Source organism: Stegodyphus dumicola, chromosome 1 (genome assembly GCF_044657685.1).
Source record: "Stegodyphus dumicola isolate Sdum_Otavi_A_Nest chromosome 1, ASM4465768v1".
Lineage (NCBI taxonomy): Eukaryota > Metazoa > Arthropoda > Arachnida > Araneae > Eresidae > Stegodyphus > Stegodyphus dumicola.
This window is the reverse complement of record NC_140768.1, coordinates 4259068-4275432: the sequence shown is the minus strand read 5'-3', so window position 1 is coordinate 4275432 and position 16365 is coordinate 4259068. Positions and strand designations below refer to the sequence as shown.

General features: G+C 32.1%; 1 protein-coding gene across 1 annotated transcript in view; it reads left to right on the top strand.

Moving 5' to 3' along the window:
* The window catches only part of LOC118181483 (pre-mRNA-splicing factor ISY1 homolog), an 81301-nt gene that overhangs the window by 13090 nt on the left and 51846 nt on the right, over window positions 1-16365 (top strand). The window contains exon 2 of the mRNA XM_035350636.2: window positions 9859-9881. Coding sequence (XP_035206527.1) covers window positions 9859-9881 — 23 coding nt within the window. The remainder of the gene's footprint in view (window positions 1-9858; window positions 9882-16365) is intronic.

The window sequence follows — 16365 nt, the reverse complement described above, 5'->3', positions numbered from 1 at the left end:
AAGGAACCACTTCATGGCACTCGCTTCTAAACTGTTCCTGAGATTCTTGCGGCAGTAGACCGGTCCATTCAAACTACCAACAAAACAGGCGCTGCTACAGGTATTCTGCGACTTTCACATCGTTGGAAATGGGTTGTACGCAATGCTGGCGACTATATTGAAGGACTGTAAAACATGGTGACATGAATGACTTTTGTATTCCTTGTAAATAAATAGTTGCCACTATTAAAGTTCCAACTCTTGTATAATACTCAATTTTAGAATTAATTAAATAAATTCTTCTTATTGAGGATACATGTGTTTAATACAACAAAAATACAATATAAAAATGTAATAATATGATGCAATACTAAGTAATATACTAACATTTTGATGATTAAATTGGCAAGTCCTCTCCAATGAAATCAGCATATTAACTTGCTGATGGTTAAGAGATGCTTAAGTACAGTAGATCAAAAACCTGCATTCCTGAAACAAGATAACTGGTTTTTAGCATTGTACAATTGTCAAAGGTTTTTGTTTTCTCTCAAAAACCTTTCATATTACTTATTAATAATACAGCATTATACTAAATTAAAACTGAAATTGAAGCCAAATAAGTATTATAATCAAGTTAAAGTCTTTTTAAATTTTTGCAAAAATATAATTAAATTTACCCTACAATAAGAAGAAAGAAACATTTTGTTTTAAAAATTGTGTGTCGGGGGTAGCATTTCTGTGCTAAATTATGGTCAGTTGAAAGTGACTGGTAAAGAAAATAGAAAAACTCAAAAACAAGTCAGTCTCATAACCATAGTTGAATCTCCTAACAAAAAAGAAGAAAAAATTTTTAGGGCGTGTTAGGAGTGTACCTAGAAGGACAGTTGGCGTGTGCTATCACTTCTTGTATCCTCCCCAAAGAGAAGATGCTAGGAGTAATACACATGGTGTGAAGCCTGGTGTTGGAAAAAGAGATAAACACATTTATCTTTAAATGAAAAATCTGGTATTCGAAGCATTTTTGAATCTGGTATTAAATCACTTTTTAATTTTTTGTTTTCATAGTCACTTGATACTTTGAACTGAAACATACTGGGGTTGTGGCAGCTGGTGATCCATAATTCCAATTAAGATCGCCACTGTTTAATTTTTATACAAATAATTTTGAATTAACATGCATAAAAGCGAGGATATTGTGGAACATTTACTCAAGTATTTTGTAAATTTTCCCAAATTGCTTTTCACTCAAAATTTATAAAGAATCTTATGTTAGCGAAAATGCTTAATTCAGAATGAGTTCTTTGGTACTCTACTTTCGTTCTAAATACCACCACTTCATGGAACTACAATTTTGGCCTAACTTAATTTACCAGATTGCCATCACCATTCTTACTTGAGTAAAAGACGAAACACCTTCACATTTATTAATTATTGTTCATTGGACGGGAGTTGGTTTGTTCTCTTTGAAAAGTCAACTTCCGATCAATAGCGATAATTACTTGCTATTAATTTAATTTCTGTTTCAAACATTGAAATTTTGTTATTCATGTTTTAAATTCAAGTCCCCGTAAAACATTTTCATAATTTACATACAGGTTACTTTAAAACACAATTTTCGGAATTAAACATCCTACGTATGGGCTCCCTCTTTTTTTATACTTCTACTAAATTTATTAGGAGATAATATAATCAATATTCCTTTAGTAAATAAATTATTGTTATCTTACTTTGCAGCTATTGTGCAAGTATTAGAAAAACTTGTTTTCGAACTAAGTGAATTTAAGATCTTTCAACATACATATAAAGCAAAACAAAACGAAAAAAAAAAAAAAAATCTGAAAGGTTTCAGATTTTAAATTATGTCCAAATGGGCGTTTTTTTAACATTTTGTGTGTTACCTTTATTTATTAAATATCATATTCTTTGCACTTAAACCGTAAATTTCAGTTCAATAGTAATGTTGCAAAATAATTTTAAAATGAGCATATCTTTAGAATTTCTGATACACGTTTCCACGCGCTGGAGATAAAAAGGTTTTTTTTTCTCCCCGTAGTGTTGCCATTGCTCACTTTGAAATCCTTGAGTTTGTTATTCAAAAATCCGTTAAAGTTTTACCAAATATGAAATCGATAATAAAACAAATTCCAAATTTGGTCTTCCGCATGCCCATATTTGTAGGAGGATTACGTCGTTCAAAATTCGATGGCTCTATGTACTGTTGTTTTATCACAATGCAAGAAGTATACATACATTTATGCAGATTTTTCATTATTTAATTTCTTTAAATATAATGCAGGACTCTAACATTGGGTGGCAACGGTTTGAAAAGTGAAATGGACATTTATAGTGATTCAACGCAAAATCGCAAAACGAAAACAATAGTCCTTCAGGGACAAAGCCCCTTTGGACTAAAAAGAAAAACTTTTAAATTAGTTAATTTTAAAATTTATTCAAAATGATTAAAAAGTAAAATCCTGTGCAGTTGCTGAAAAGATAATATTTAATTAGTGTAGCGAATTATCTTGCATATGCAAAATGATAAGGTAAAATTCAGACATGTTAAAATGTAAAATTAAAGGGAATTTTTTTCAGATATGTGAGATGATGAAACGTACTTGTTATGATTGTATGGAGCAATTCCAATTCTTCTTGATAAATTAGGATCATTCCATGGAATCAGCAACCATTCTGTTCAAAACCATGAAAAACAACCTTATATTTAGCGTAGGTATAATGAAACACTCAATCGATTTCGAGGGCAGCTAAAGGTCCCTCCTCATCAGGAGAAAGAAATACATAGAAAGAAGAAAATAGGAATCACAGAAACACGTGGTGCTTATCAGCACTGCACGTCGTTATAACTAGATTTTTAATCAGAGTTGCACTGGCCGCCTACTTTTACTGAGCCAGGCTGTCTGATCAAGCATAAAGAAATATTAGCGAAGTTAAAATAGGGAGCGAGGGGCAAATGCACATTACACTCAAAATCTGAACTTCAAATAATGGAAAGCAACCACTGAACGGAATTTATACCCTCTGGTAGTACCAAGTGCGAGGAGGTAACGCCATCTATCGGCAAAAATAATTGAATTAAGACAGTAGAATTTTAAAGGCATTAGGAAGGACTGGATTGGACTTCAAATCATTAACTAAACTTTCTAAATCTTTGTGAATGTGAAAAGCCTCAAGAAAATCCAATTCGCCTATGGAAGAAGCCTTTTGGATGATTTTTGCAGACCCAAAATCAAAATTATGGTTAAAAGTCCAGCTATGATACGCTATTGAAGACTTGTTAATTTCCCCTTTTTTGACATAAGATTCATGTTCCTTGATACGAAACTTCAACGCTCTTTTTGTTTGACCAATATATCTTAAACCACACTGACATGATATACTATAAATTCCCCAAGAATTCAAGACAGAAACGCAATCTTTTAGAATCGAAGGGTGAATTTTATTAATAGGGGAGAAACCGACTTGAAAATTGAATTTCTGGAGAATCCGTGCAATTTTATAGCTAACAGAAGGATAAAATGGAAGCACGACAAGGTCATTGATATTATTTCTAACAGTGGAATGTCTTCTTTGATGGGAATCTGAAAATTTTTTGACGGCTTTATCAATAATCACGGGAGAAAATCCACGGTCAATCGCAACTGCTCTCAAGCTCTGAGTTGCTCTGAGAGCAGTTGCGATTGACCGTGGATTTTCTCCCGTGATTATTGATAAAGCCGTCAAAAATTTTTCAGATTCCCATCAAAGAAGACATTCCACTGTTAGAAATAATATCAATGACCTTGTCGTGCTTCCATTTTATCCTTCTGTTAGCTATAAAATTGCACGGATTCTCCAGAAATTCAATTTTCAAGTCGGTTTCTCCCCTATTAATAAAATTCACCCTTCGATTCTAAAAGATTGCGTTTCTGTCTTGAATTCTTGGGGAATTTATAGTATATCATGTCAGTGTGGTTTAAGATATATTGGTCAAACAAAAAGAGCGTTGAAGTTTCGTATCAAGGAACATGAATCTTATGTCAAAAAAGGGCAAATTAACAAGTCTTCAATAGCGTATCATAGCTGGACTTTTAACCATAATTTTGATTTTGGGTCTGCAAAAATCATCCAAAAGGCTTCTTCCATAGGCGAATTGGATTTTCTTGAGGCTTTTCACATTCACAAAGATTTAGAAAGTTTAGTTAATGATTTGAAGTCCAATCCAGTCCTTCCTAATGCCTTTAAAATTCTACTGTCTTAATTCAATTATTTTTGCCGATAGATGGCGTTACCTCCTCGCACTTGGTACTACCAGAGGGTATAAAAATCCGTTCAGTGGTTGCTTTCCATTATTTGAAGTTCAGATTTTGAGTGTAATGTGCATTTGCCCCTCGCTCCCTATTTTAACTTCGCTAATATTTCTTTATGCTTGATCAGACAGCCTGGCTCAGTAAAAGTAGGCGGCCAGTGCAACTCTGATTAAAAATCTAGTTATAACGACGTGCAGTGCTGATAAGCACCACGTGTTTCTGTGATTCCTATTTTCTTCTTTCTATGTATTTCTTTCTCCTGATGAGGAGGGACCTTTAGCTGCCCTCGAAATCGATTGAGTGTTTCATTATACCTACGCTAAATATAAGGTTGTTTTTCACGGTTTTGGTTGTCACATTAGCGTGTTTCTCTTCTAGTCTAACCATTCTGTTGTTTTATTTTTTTCTTTTACATTTTAATTGACACAGCAGTATCTTTATTAATTTCAAATAATTATTATTACCACGATGATGCACATTAGCCTTCTAAATTGTCAATTGTTACCTCAATAGTATGCATTTGAAATCTAAATTTCACTTCATATTTTCTAGTAGATAATTTGCTTTATTTTCTCTATAATTCTTTTGAATTATATATAGAGAGAGAAACAGAAAGTAAGAAATTTAGAACCAGTTCCACAAGAACCCAAAAAAAGTGAAATTCAGTACCAATAAGTAAAAGATAAAGTAAACCAAACCAAAGTAAAAAATTTAAAGAAATACAAAACCCTCTAAAAATACAAAAACCACAAAAATAAATACATAGGAAGGGGAATGCAATCAAATATGATATAACATTATTAAGAAGAGGTACGTCAGACTCACTTGAACTCCCCTTTCCTCTAAAAACCGCTGTGTTTATGTTATCTAAGTATTTGATGCATATGTATATAGACAAAAAGTGAGAAATTTAGAACCCATTCTGCACAAAGTCCCAAAAAAGAGTGAAATTCAATACAAATAAATTTAGAATGAGTCTAAATGTCTTACTTTTTGTCTATACTGATCAATTTTCACGAGCATATCGCTCAGAAATACTTTGAATAGTTAGGTTTTTCATAAAAACTTTTTGTGATGTATATAAGATTGAATTAATTAATTTAAAAAGATATTTCCTAATATTTGCTCAATAGCTCAATATTTGCTCAAAAGTAAGATCTGGCAATTTGGGGGGGGGGGAATTCATTTACTTAACTAAACTGATACATTCAAAATGAATTCTTTATAGTACTTCACTTTAATTCATCTCACTTTAATCTCACTAATTGGATTAAAACTCGACATACAAGTTTGGCTTTAACTCAAATTGCCAGTTTGGCATCATACTTCTTACTTAAGTAAAAGACAAAACACCTCCGCATCTATTAATTATTGTTAACTGAACGGGGGTTGGTTTGTTCTCCTTGAAAAGTCGACCAATTTCGGATCAGTGATGATAATTACTTAGTTTATTAATTTTAAAAGTTTCCATTTCTATTTTTAAAAAATATTATTTTCGGGATTAAATTTCAGTGCTTCCAGGTTACTTCATTCAGATACATTCTACGAACTTTATATTAGGAGATAATATAGTCAGTATTACTTTAGTAAATAAATTATTGTATATAAATGTATACATAATTTTGTTATATATATATAGTGTTACGAATTTGGTATTTAAAAAGCTAATGTTAGTTCAATTATAAATTAAATGGTTTTATTTCTCGCGCAGTGCAGCGCGTGACGAATATTAAAAGAAAGCTAAGCCGGAAAATTGAAAATACAAGAGCGCGTGCATTAAATAAATAAATATCTCTTTTTGATTTCGAGAAACTACTGGAAAATTCTAGCGCGTGATTTTTAAAATCTTATAAAAGGAAGAAAACATCTCAGTTCGTAGTAGTTGCTTAGTTTGTTGTTGTTTAGAAAACTGCTCTTGTTAATTGTAGCGAATTCACGGATTAGCTTTCTTTAGCTGTTTTGAATTACATTCTATTGGACATTTGAGTAGTTAGAAGGTAACTACTGTGAGATATTGTAATACTGCATGATAATTTGAGAAAATTTAAGCATTTTTGTTGTGATAATAATAAATTTTTGTTCATTTTTCATCGGACTTGTGCATTCATTTCATAACAAACCCGTACACACGCAACAATATATATATACAGTCAAAAGTCGTTAATTCGGACACCCATAATACGGAATGATCTATAATCCGGACTTCAAAGCTAAAATCTTTCTGCACATGCGGCGCGTTGAAGCATGCGCATAGGCGTTTTACGCGTGCGCGCAAGACGTTTACGACTGTGCATATGCGTGTGCGCAAGTGCAGAATACGTTTTCGCGTGCGCGTTTAATGTATAACGGATGGTATAAGCTAAAATTATCTAATTATCTATTTCAGTTAATGTTGATGATTGCGTTGTTCCTTAATCTTCGAATTGGATCCGGCTTATTATTTTTTGCAGACTGTAAGAGTAATTTTATAAAAGTAAGCTTGAACTTTCGATTATGTTAAATAGAATTTCCGATGCTGGAGCTCCCAAAGGATCTAGAAAACGAAAGTATGTTTCGATGTCCATCAAACAAAAAACGAATTGCTACAAAAAATGCATAAAGGCATATCCTTTGTTTATCTAACCATTCCGAAATCATGGACCTTATAAGAGATAGACTAACCCAGTGGGCGGGGCGCGCGTCACCGACATGTCGGCACGAAAGAGTAGGGACGATCTGGTTTATTTTAACACTGAAACCTATGGCGTTTCTATCACATAACTCTTTTTAATTATTAAATGTGATACGTTGTATAGTGATGAGATTATGTAAGCCACAGTTTTTTCCAAATAGGATTTAATATATCTCATTAAAGCACTTTTTACTGCACTTCACACGTTTTTTTCATGCATAATTCATGTACAAACATCTTTACTTTGGTAAAACGATAAAAACTCTAAGCACAAAATTTATGAACTTAATTTTGCTTACAAATAACGTAAAATTAAATAAGATTGATAGTACGTGATGCTTTGAAATAAATAAGGTAAAATTAAACAAGATCCGATTTCATTTAATAATTGCCTTTCTCAGGCAGTGATTTTCAAAACTATAATAACATTACAAAACAATCATTTATTTGATTATATCATCATTAACTTATTAACATTAAAGTGGAATATTTATTTTAGTAATTTATAAAATTCGGCGCATAAAATTTTCTGAGTGTAATGAAGGGGAAAAAAAGGTAAAATAAAATCTAGAAGCACTCAGATTTATATTACGCCCAAAAGGAACCTTTTTTTAACGTTTTGTACGTTACCTATAGTTATTGAATATCATGTTTTTTGCCCGTAAACCACATATATTTGAAAACAGCATATCTTTAGAATTTCGGCACTGGAGATAAAACTGTTATTTTCCGTACAGTGCTCTCTCTGAACTCGTTGAGTTTGTTAATCAAAAATTCGTTAAAGTTCTAAAATATGAAATAGATTAAACAGATTCGAAATTCGGCCATCCAGATGCCCATGTTCGAATGGAGGATTACATTATTCAAAATTTGATGACTGTAGATACTACTGTCGTTTTTGTCACAGTGCGAGAAACACACATGTATTCATGCAGAATCTTTATTATTTAATTTCTTTAAATATAATACATGTCGATAATATTTGGTAACAACAATTTGCAAGGAGACACGGACATTTACAGCAAAACAACGCAAAATGCCCTTTCGAAACTAACAGCCTTTCTAGGCTACCGCCCCTTTAGGCTAATAAACTAAATTAACAGTAAATAAAAAAAATCTTATGCAGAACTCAAAATAAATTAAAAAAGTAATCACTATATAATATAGCAAAATTAATTGTTACAGTTAAATACAATTTTAATATTAGAATTTAAATGTATAAAAATTTTTTAGGAGTCAAAAGTGTTTATCACTGTGATGTATTATGAAATATAATTGAAATAAAATTCCTTTATAGAAATTGCGCTATAATACTCATCTATAATTTTAAAAAAGCAGCACAATTTAGAATTTTAAACAAAACTTTCAAAAATTCGTTTTAAATTATTTTAGTATTTTTTACTTATTTACACCAATAAAAAGCATAAAAATTGCTTGTTTGAAATTTTTCATTAGTTCAGATTTAAAATATTATTTTCTAAAAGAAGTAGTTACAAATTTCCTTATAGCATAGGAAAAGCTAAAAAAATATGCAGCCTTGAAAGCATGCAATAGCTTTATAATTATTTGGAATGTTAATTATGCTTGATAAATATGCTAAATTTTTAAAAATAAAAATATGGAGAAATTCTAATTTGTGAAATGAGGCGCTACAACCAGCTTTTTCTTGACAATTATACATGCTGCAATAGGCAACCACTGTTAAATTTCTGCAAGTCGTCCTTACTCCTTCAGATAGGATCAAGGTGACAGACGGGAACGCCTCAGACGAAGGAGAAAACCCATTTGGGTTAGTCTATTTCTTATAAGGTCCATGTCCGAAATCTGTTTATCAATTTCACGCTGCTCTGCGTGGGGGGGGGGGGGGACGTCGTGGCGCGCAATGAACTGGAAGTTGATCTGTCAGCACTATCGTTATCTTCAGGGCAGATGTTTTTATTTTATTCGGCTTATAATTCCTTACTAAATGTAGTATTTAATCTCGATGTACTCCGTCTTTGATATGATTTAAATCAAATTCCTCGTCATTATAAATATCACGAATACAAATCAAATAGTTTTCTGGTTGCAATTTTCTAATATCGGCTATGCATAAGGTATGCTTTACGCATGCGCGCGTTGAAAGAAATGTTTAATAAAGTAAACAAATAAATATTAAGCTTCTTTTTTTGTAAATTTTGATACCCTTTAGATCATAATTGCTCATTATTTTATAAATTACGGTTTCATATTTTTAATTTTATAATTTCTGCATGCCATCTTACCAGACTTAAACTGATGATCTATAATCCGGAAAAATCGATAATCCGGAATAGCCGAAGTCCCGACGAGTCCGAATTAAAGACTTTTGACTGTACTGATCATTGATAAAAGTTAGACTTAATATTAAAAAAATTTAATTTAAGAATGTATAATATATTTGAGTTTTCATTATAGAGTTTTGTTTGTATGTTTATTGTATAGTATGTAATATTATGTGCATTTCTAAAATATTCTACAGGATATAAGAAAGAAAAAATTGAAATAAAATTTGTGTACTTTTCTATTATGCACCTGCTGCGCCTTTTTCCTGTGAAAGAGAAGTTGAACATGCTGAGACTTAATGATAACACTGTCTGGGGACTACGTATGTGTTAACAAGAATAATTAAACACACACACATATTATTACAATAGTACTGCCAAAATGCATGGCAAGTCCATAATAGAAAAGTACAACAAATTTTTACATATGTGTTTTAAGAATTAAATGCAGATTTTTCTTTTAAAGATTGTTTTCAATTTATAAATTCATATTTACACTTTAATGAAAGTGTAAAAATATAAAAGCGTGTAAAAATTAAATATTTTATTATTATGTTATATTATTATTATGGTATGTATAATCTGTTTTAATTCTTTTTAGGCTCGAAATGCAGAAAAGGCTATGTAAGTATTCTTTAATTTTTATGATGCTATTGGGGGAAAATTATTTTATTAAATTATTTATGAAATCTGTTATCTATTAAATTATATTATTTATTAAATTTATTTAATGCATTAAATATATCAAAAAATCAGGGTCTTTAATATCTTCAGCCTTTTATTTTTAATTCAATTTTTTTATAAATTATGCATTTTCTAATATACAGTAGATACAGCTTAATATGATCAGATTTGTCTACCTCAATTTCAATAACATTAAACAATGAGAAAAAATATGCTTCAAAACAGTAATGGAGTTAAATTAATGTAATAGGAATATAACTAGAAACATAAATATTTTCGCAGCATTTCAATTAGGAAAATGCAAAAGTTTGTTTATGAACTAACTATTCACATTATTTCAGAAACATATTTGACTAATGTTATATCCCTAATCTAAATATTGGAAAGCATCTCTCATTTATTGGAAGAGAACATGCTAATGTAAAGTTAACCACTTAACTGTGTTGCCACGAAAATGGACTTTTTTTATTTGCCTGTACATCCCTCAGGCAGTGTTTTTTTCTATACCATTCCACTGATTTTCCCGGCTTTTTGACATTTTTGACTTTGCCTTTGCAGTGTTTCTAATAGATGTATCTAGTAGTACAAGAGAGATTGGATTGTAAAATCAGTTCAAAGATAGGTTTTTACCACTTTTCATTAGGTGAAGAAATTCAACGAGTTTGTTTGCACATGTTCAGTGTATTAGGTTTTTCAAATAGTATTTCTTCCAAATTTTGTCATGAAATAAAAGAATGATAGGTGACAGTAAATAGCTCATAACAAAATATAATTCTAATACAGTCAAATACCGAAAATCCACGTTGCCTCTAAAAATATAAACATTCAGTTTGCAGGTTTTGGAAACTGCTACATTGAGTATGAAATATCGAAGAAAAAATACTTGACGTCATAATTACCGAATAATAATGAGTCATAATGGAAATACCAAATTATTGACATCATGATAAAAGTTTTCCCCGCTCTAATCTGCATCGAGGTAAAAAAGCAGACAATTCACTCAACTCCTTCTTTCAAGTTCACGGTTCACGCTGTTGTATTTTCTGAGCTTTGTTACTTCATGAGATTATTTAGTGCTGCCATTTTTTTAATCTGGATATTTTGTGGATAAATTAAGAATATTTTTAAGTTTCAGCCCTTTTTAATACAATGACAGATAAGAAATGCACTCATGATTTTGCTGCTTGCAACGTTGAAAAACGTAAAGACATTGCATTGATCATAATGCAAAAAGTGCAAATTCTGCAAAAGATGGAGGCAGATGCTACTCCTCGGTTTATAACAGAATCGTATGGAATTGCGACACGATTGTATATGATATATGAAAAAATAAAGAAAAGCTGTTGAAGTTTTACAGCAACAGTGATTCTAACGCCAGAATCCGAAACCGGAAATCTTTGCATGAGGTGAAATCGTCAAACCTCGATGCTGTGTACATATAATAATATAATCAATTTATATATGTAATAATAGTTTAATGCATATAATAAGTGATTGCAATAATGTATATAATAATTTAATTAAATGTATCTAATACGTCTTATTTATTTTGCACTTTTAGTCTGAATATTATGATTTATCTTTTCTGTCCTGAAATCCGCAAAATCCTAAAATCGGCACAACCTCTGGTCTCAGGCTTTGTGGATTTCTGGACTTCTACTGTATTGGATCAGAATGCAAATCTGAATTTTCTCTAAATGGTTCTGGTAGACTTGAAAGTCCTGTATCGGAATTCTCTAGTGATGATGAGGAAATGGAAAGTTCAGATCATCTATGTCAGGGTCAGAACTTTTGTGATATGGATACTAGTAATCCTCCTCCACCACCACAGTGATTTCCTTTCACAGCGAATTCACTTATTTCACTTTTATGTTCTGTAAAGTGTTCTTTTCAGTTCTGCAGTTTCATCAGAAAAAAGCCAACTTTAAGTAAAAATGCCATAATTTTTCCATAATAAAAAATTATCTTAAATTAATGAATTCATATAATTGATTAGAATACAAAATTGTTAATAAAAAATATGCTTATTTTTGGTCGCAATATGGCAGGAAAATGAAATACACTGCTGGCCACCGTAAATGCAACACCCTGTGCAAATGATTAGAATTTCAGTGCTGACGCACATAACGCGCGCCAGTGGTGCCACTTCAAAGCGCAATTTAACCCACCGGACGGCGGGCATTTGATTCTATTTATGTTCCGAAAACTGCAATAATAAAACCGTGCGTGCAAAATTTTTTTCCTTTAGCTGAAACTAAAATGGTTCTAAAAACGGTTATTGTAAGATTTCCCTCCCCCCTCTTTATAGGATGATCAACAAGTTGTTTCACCTAACTAATGGCTTTCCTAGTGTTAAACTGTTGTTCACTGATCAGTGCCTAGAGGCGGTAAAGCAGGTGGTGGCTTACCGAGGATGAAACAAGTTCTGTCTACATGCTTTGGACAGAAGAAAAAGTTTTTTTTTTTTTTTTTTTTTTTTTGTGGAAATCCAAATCCCTATTGACTTGCTACTAGTTTTGTGGATATTTCTGATTTTAATTGCTTATCAAGTAAAAATTTTATTGAACTTCATCGGGTTTGGTCACATTAATGTACGTTTATAAATGTTAATTTATTGAAAATGCTTAAGTCCTTCAAAAATGAATATTAGTGCAGTGCAAATATCTTAAGTGGAAAACAAATAAAAGTTTCAATTTAATTTGTATAGATACGCACACCGCAGTCATAAAATCTTACGAACTAGCGAAATAGTCTTAGTTTTAGCTAATTATCTGCCTTGAATTCAAGCAATCAAGTTTTTAGGCTAAGTCAAAATTTGTAAAAGGTTTAAATACTTAATTCCTATTGAAAGGTTACATGTGCGGAATAATTAATACATTATTTAAATATCAAACACATGGTCATTTCGGCAGATTTTGTGTGCTTCATTTTAACATAAATCTATTTCATTCATCTTTTTTCATATTTATAAAACAGAATTTAGCCTTTATCTCATTTATTGGTTAACAGAAGTAATAAAATAGTGAATATTTTGAAAGAAATTTCAGTCATAATCTTATGCGACAACCTTGTTAAAAAGTTATCTACATACAGACAAGATAATGTCACAGATACATCTCAGTTTCTGAAATAAATGGCATGATTGTGAAATTTGATGCATCTTCATATGGTTATTTTTGACAGGAAGAGTTGTGTTATGTAAATCATAAAAGAACATTATTTTAATTCTTGTCTTATATAGCAGTACTTGTATTAAGTTGCTAAAATTCCTTTTAAGGAAAATTTTGAATAAAATATAGATGTAGAATGTTAAATATTTTTACCTTAATGTTAAATATTTACAAAGTGGATGTTTCGCGATTTTTCCCATGCCTATGCAATATGGATGCCAGCAAGTTTCCCTTAGAAAGTCCTCCATGGAAGCAGTCCTCCCGTTAGTCAGATAGCCCTCACATGTTTTGGAAAAATCAAATAAACCAAACTAAAGCAAAATCTTTCAAACTGTTGTTTCACATTTTTTAGAATTCTTATACGCAAATGATTTAGGTATCTCAATTCACATTATCAAATATTTAAGTAAATAAAATCAGCTGAGCATTTCCATTTAAATTATTTCTTTTACAGTAAAAAATAAGAACAGTAATTTTTGAATAAATCTTTCTAAATATCGAAAAGGCTCGTGTTTTAATCCATGTATAGTATTAACATTTTGTTTACTCATTTCCAATGTTTCACCATGGCAAGCGTATTCTTTTTCCGCTTTCTTTTCCTGCCTTTTTTTTAAATTACCGTATCCTGAGTTTTACTGGAGCTGTTAGTTCTGCTAGAGCCTCGCAGCATACATTATAATTCAAAACATAATATAGATTTTCAATATCAACAAATTTTATTTTGAATAATCCATTAATTCGATTGATACTTTAAAATTACAGTTTATTGCTTTAGGCAATTATTCTGAAAATGGTCATTTACATTCGATTTAAAGCAACATACGCATTCTATCAGAAAACGCGATATATCGAGCACTATCGTTACAGGAAAATACTGTATATTCGACTATTTCAAAATGTGTAAATATAGCATAACTTCTTTTTGAGTGTTTGTGCTGAGAGTTTCCTTCAAGTGAACCTTAATGGAACTTAGTTCACAAAAATTTAAAAAGTATAAAATAGCATCAGTATAATGCATGGCCAACCAGCGGTAAAGACCCTGAACGCGTGTAGTTCGGTCTGAGGTCTGAATCTCGCAAACGGGCTGGCTGCGTGGGCGTTTTCGTGGTTTTTTTCCATGCGTAACGTGTTAATACAAGCTCTTAGTTTCTCTTAGAAAGTCCTCCACGAAGACCTTCCATGTATTGGCTTCGGGCGGAACACATAAATAATAATAATAGAAGTATAATGCATATAGTTTGCCTCTATATAATGTATTCTGTGGTGATGGCGATAAGGAGCGCACCTTGCGCCCTCCGATAAGTGTGGCAACCCTAGAGGAGAAATTTCTTACGAGTAGCGAGCAGAGCGAAACAGGCAGGCTGTCGGGGAGTATGCGCGATGTTCCTAAATAAAGTTTAATTTTTATTGTGCACTATGTCTTGTTAATATTTATATTAATGCAGTAAGAACATAATCTGTGATATGGAATTTGAGGATTGGTGGTAAAAACATAATAGGAAATCACCATAATGGTAACCCGGACTGTGTTAAATCGTATGAACAGTTCTCAAGCACTTTCGGTTTTGACTACAAGCCATCACTCAAGATCTCCAAACCAGAAGTAATGGATTACATCGGTTTTCGTCCTCCGGATCACAGATGAGTAGTAATTATAGATCATTTTATAATTCTGTTTTCTACTTATCATTTAATTTCATTTTCTTTAGTTAAATTTTTGCTTTTATTTTGGCTTAAAAACCTTGCACAGTGTCTGATGTTCATGCCGTCCAAATTCCGGTTTATAACCGATCAGACCCATCTTTATGGTTTATTATGTGTGAAAGTACTTTTGCTCTTGCCACCCCCAAACCTATCACAGAATCCATTACTAAATATAATTATGTAGTTGCTCATCTTCCTCCAGATATTGCATCAATAGTACGGGATTTACTTATGAAACCAGACCCTATTGATCCATATGCAAAGCTTAAAACTGAGTTAATAAATCGTTCAGGAGAATCTTCTCAGCAAGAAATTCGCCAATTATTATCTGGAGAAGAATTAGGTTCTCGAAAACCTTCCGATTCGCTTAGAAATATGAAACGTCGAGCAGAATCTTTAAATGTTCCTGATAACTTAATGTTAGAATTATTCCTTCAACGTTTGCCTTCGACTGTTCAGTCTATTTTGGCAGCGGTTTCCAATTTAACTGTAGATAAAGCTGCAGAAATTGCCGACAGAATTTTAGAAGTAAATCCAACCCCAGGGACTTGTGCCGTTTCTCGCACAGTCGATCAGTCTCTTGAGGATAAATTATTTAAACAAATAGAAAAATTAAACGTATTGATCGCATTTCTCTTTCTCGTGGTCGCTCGCCAAATCGCGGAGATCGCAATAAGGAAAGAAGCAATTCCAAAAGGAGAGATTATTATGCTTGCTGGTATCATAGACGTTTTGGGAAAAAGTGTAGAGATGACAAATGTACAAAACCTTGTTCATGGCAGGGAAACGAAACCAGCAAAGAATAGAGGTGACTTGTTCTTTGCCTCAAGTTTCACGTCGCCTGTTCGTTCGTGACCGTAGAACAAACCTTTCATTCTTGGTCGATACCGGCTCTGACGTGTCCTTACTTCCAGCAAATAATTCTCAAAAACGGAATTCGTCCCAACAAACACTTTTCGCTGCTAATTCTTCTACTATTCATGTTTATGGTCAAAAAACACTTTCTTTGGATTTCAAATTAAGACGACAGTTTACATGGACTTTTCTTATAGCAAATGTTAGTACACCCATTCTTGGAGCAGATTTTCTCCATTTCTTTGAATTGGTGCCTGATCTCAGAAACAAATGTCTCAAAGATTTAAAAACGCATTTTAAAACCGTCGGTTGCGTGAAAAATGCAAGCATTTATTCAGTAAAAACTGTATTTAGTGATACACCATATCACAAAATTTTAAAAGAATTTCTTCAGTTACTAGATTACCAGATCCTAACCAACCTGTTAAACATAACACCGTTCATTATATGATAACTAAAGGTCCACCTGTGGTTGCAAAACCTCGTCGGTTAGCTCCAGATCGCTTAAAAATAGCAAAACAAGAATTTCAAACAATGATGCAATTGGGGCATTTGAGACCTTCGAGCAAGCAGCAATTATGCATCCCCACTTCACATGGTTCCAAAAAAGGGAAGTCTGGAATGGAGACCTGTAGGAGATTATCGAGCATTGAACGCTCAAACAATAAAAGACAAATACCCTATTCCATGCTTAG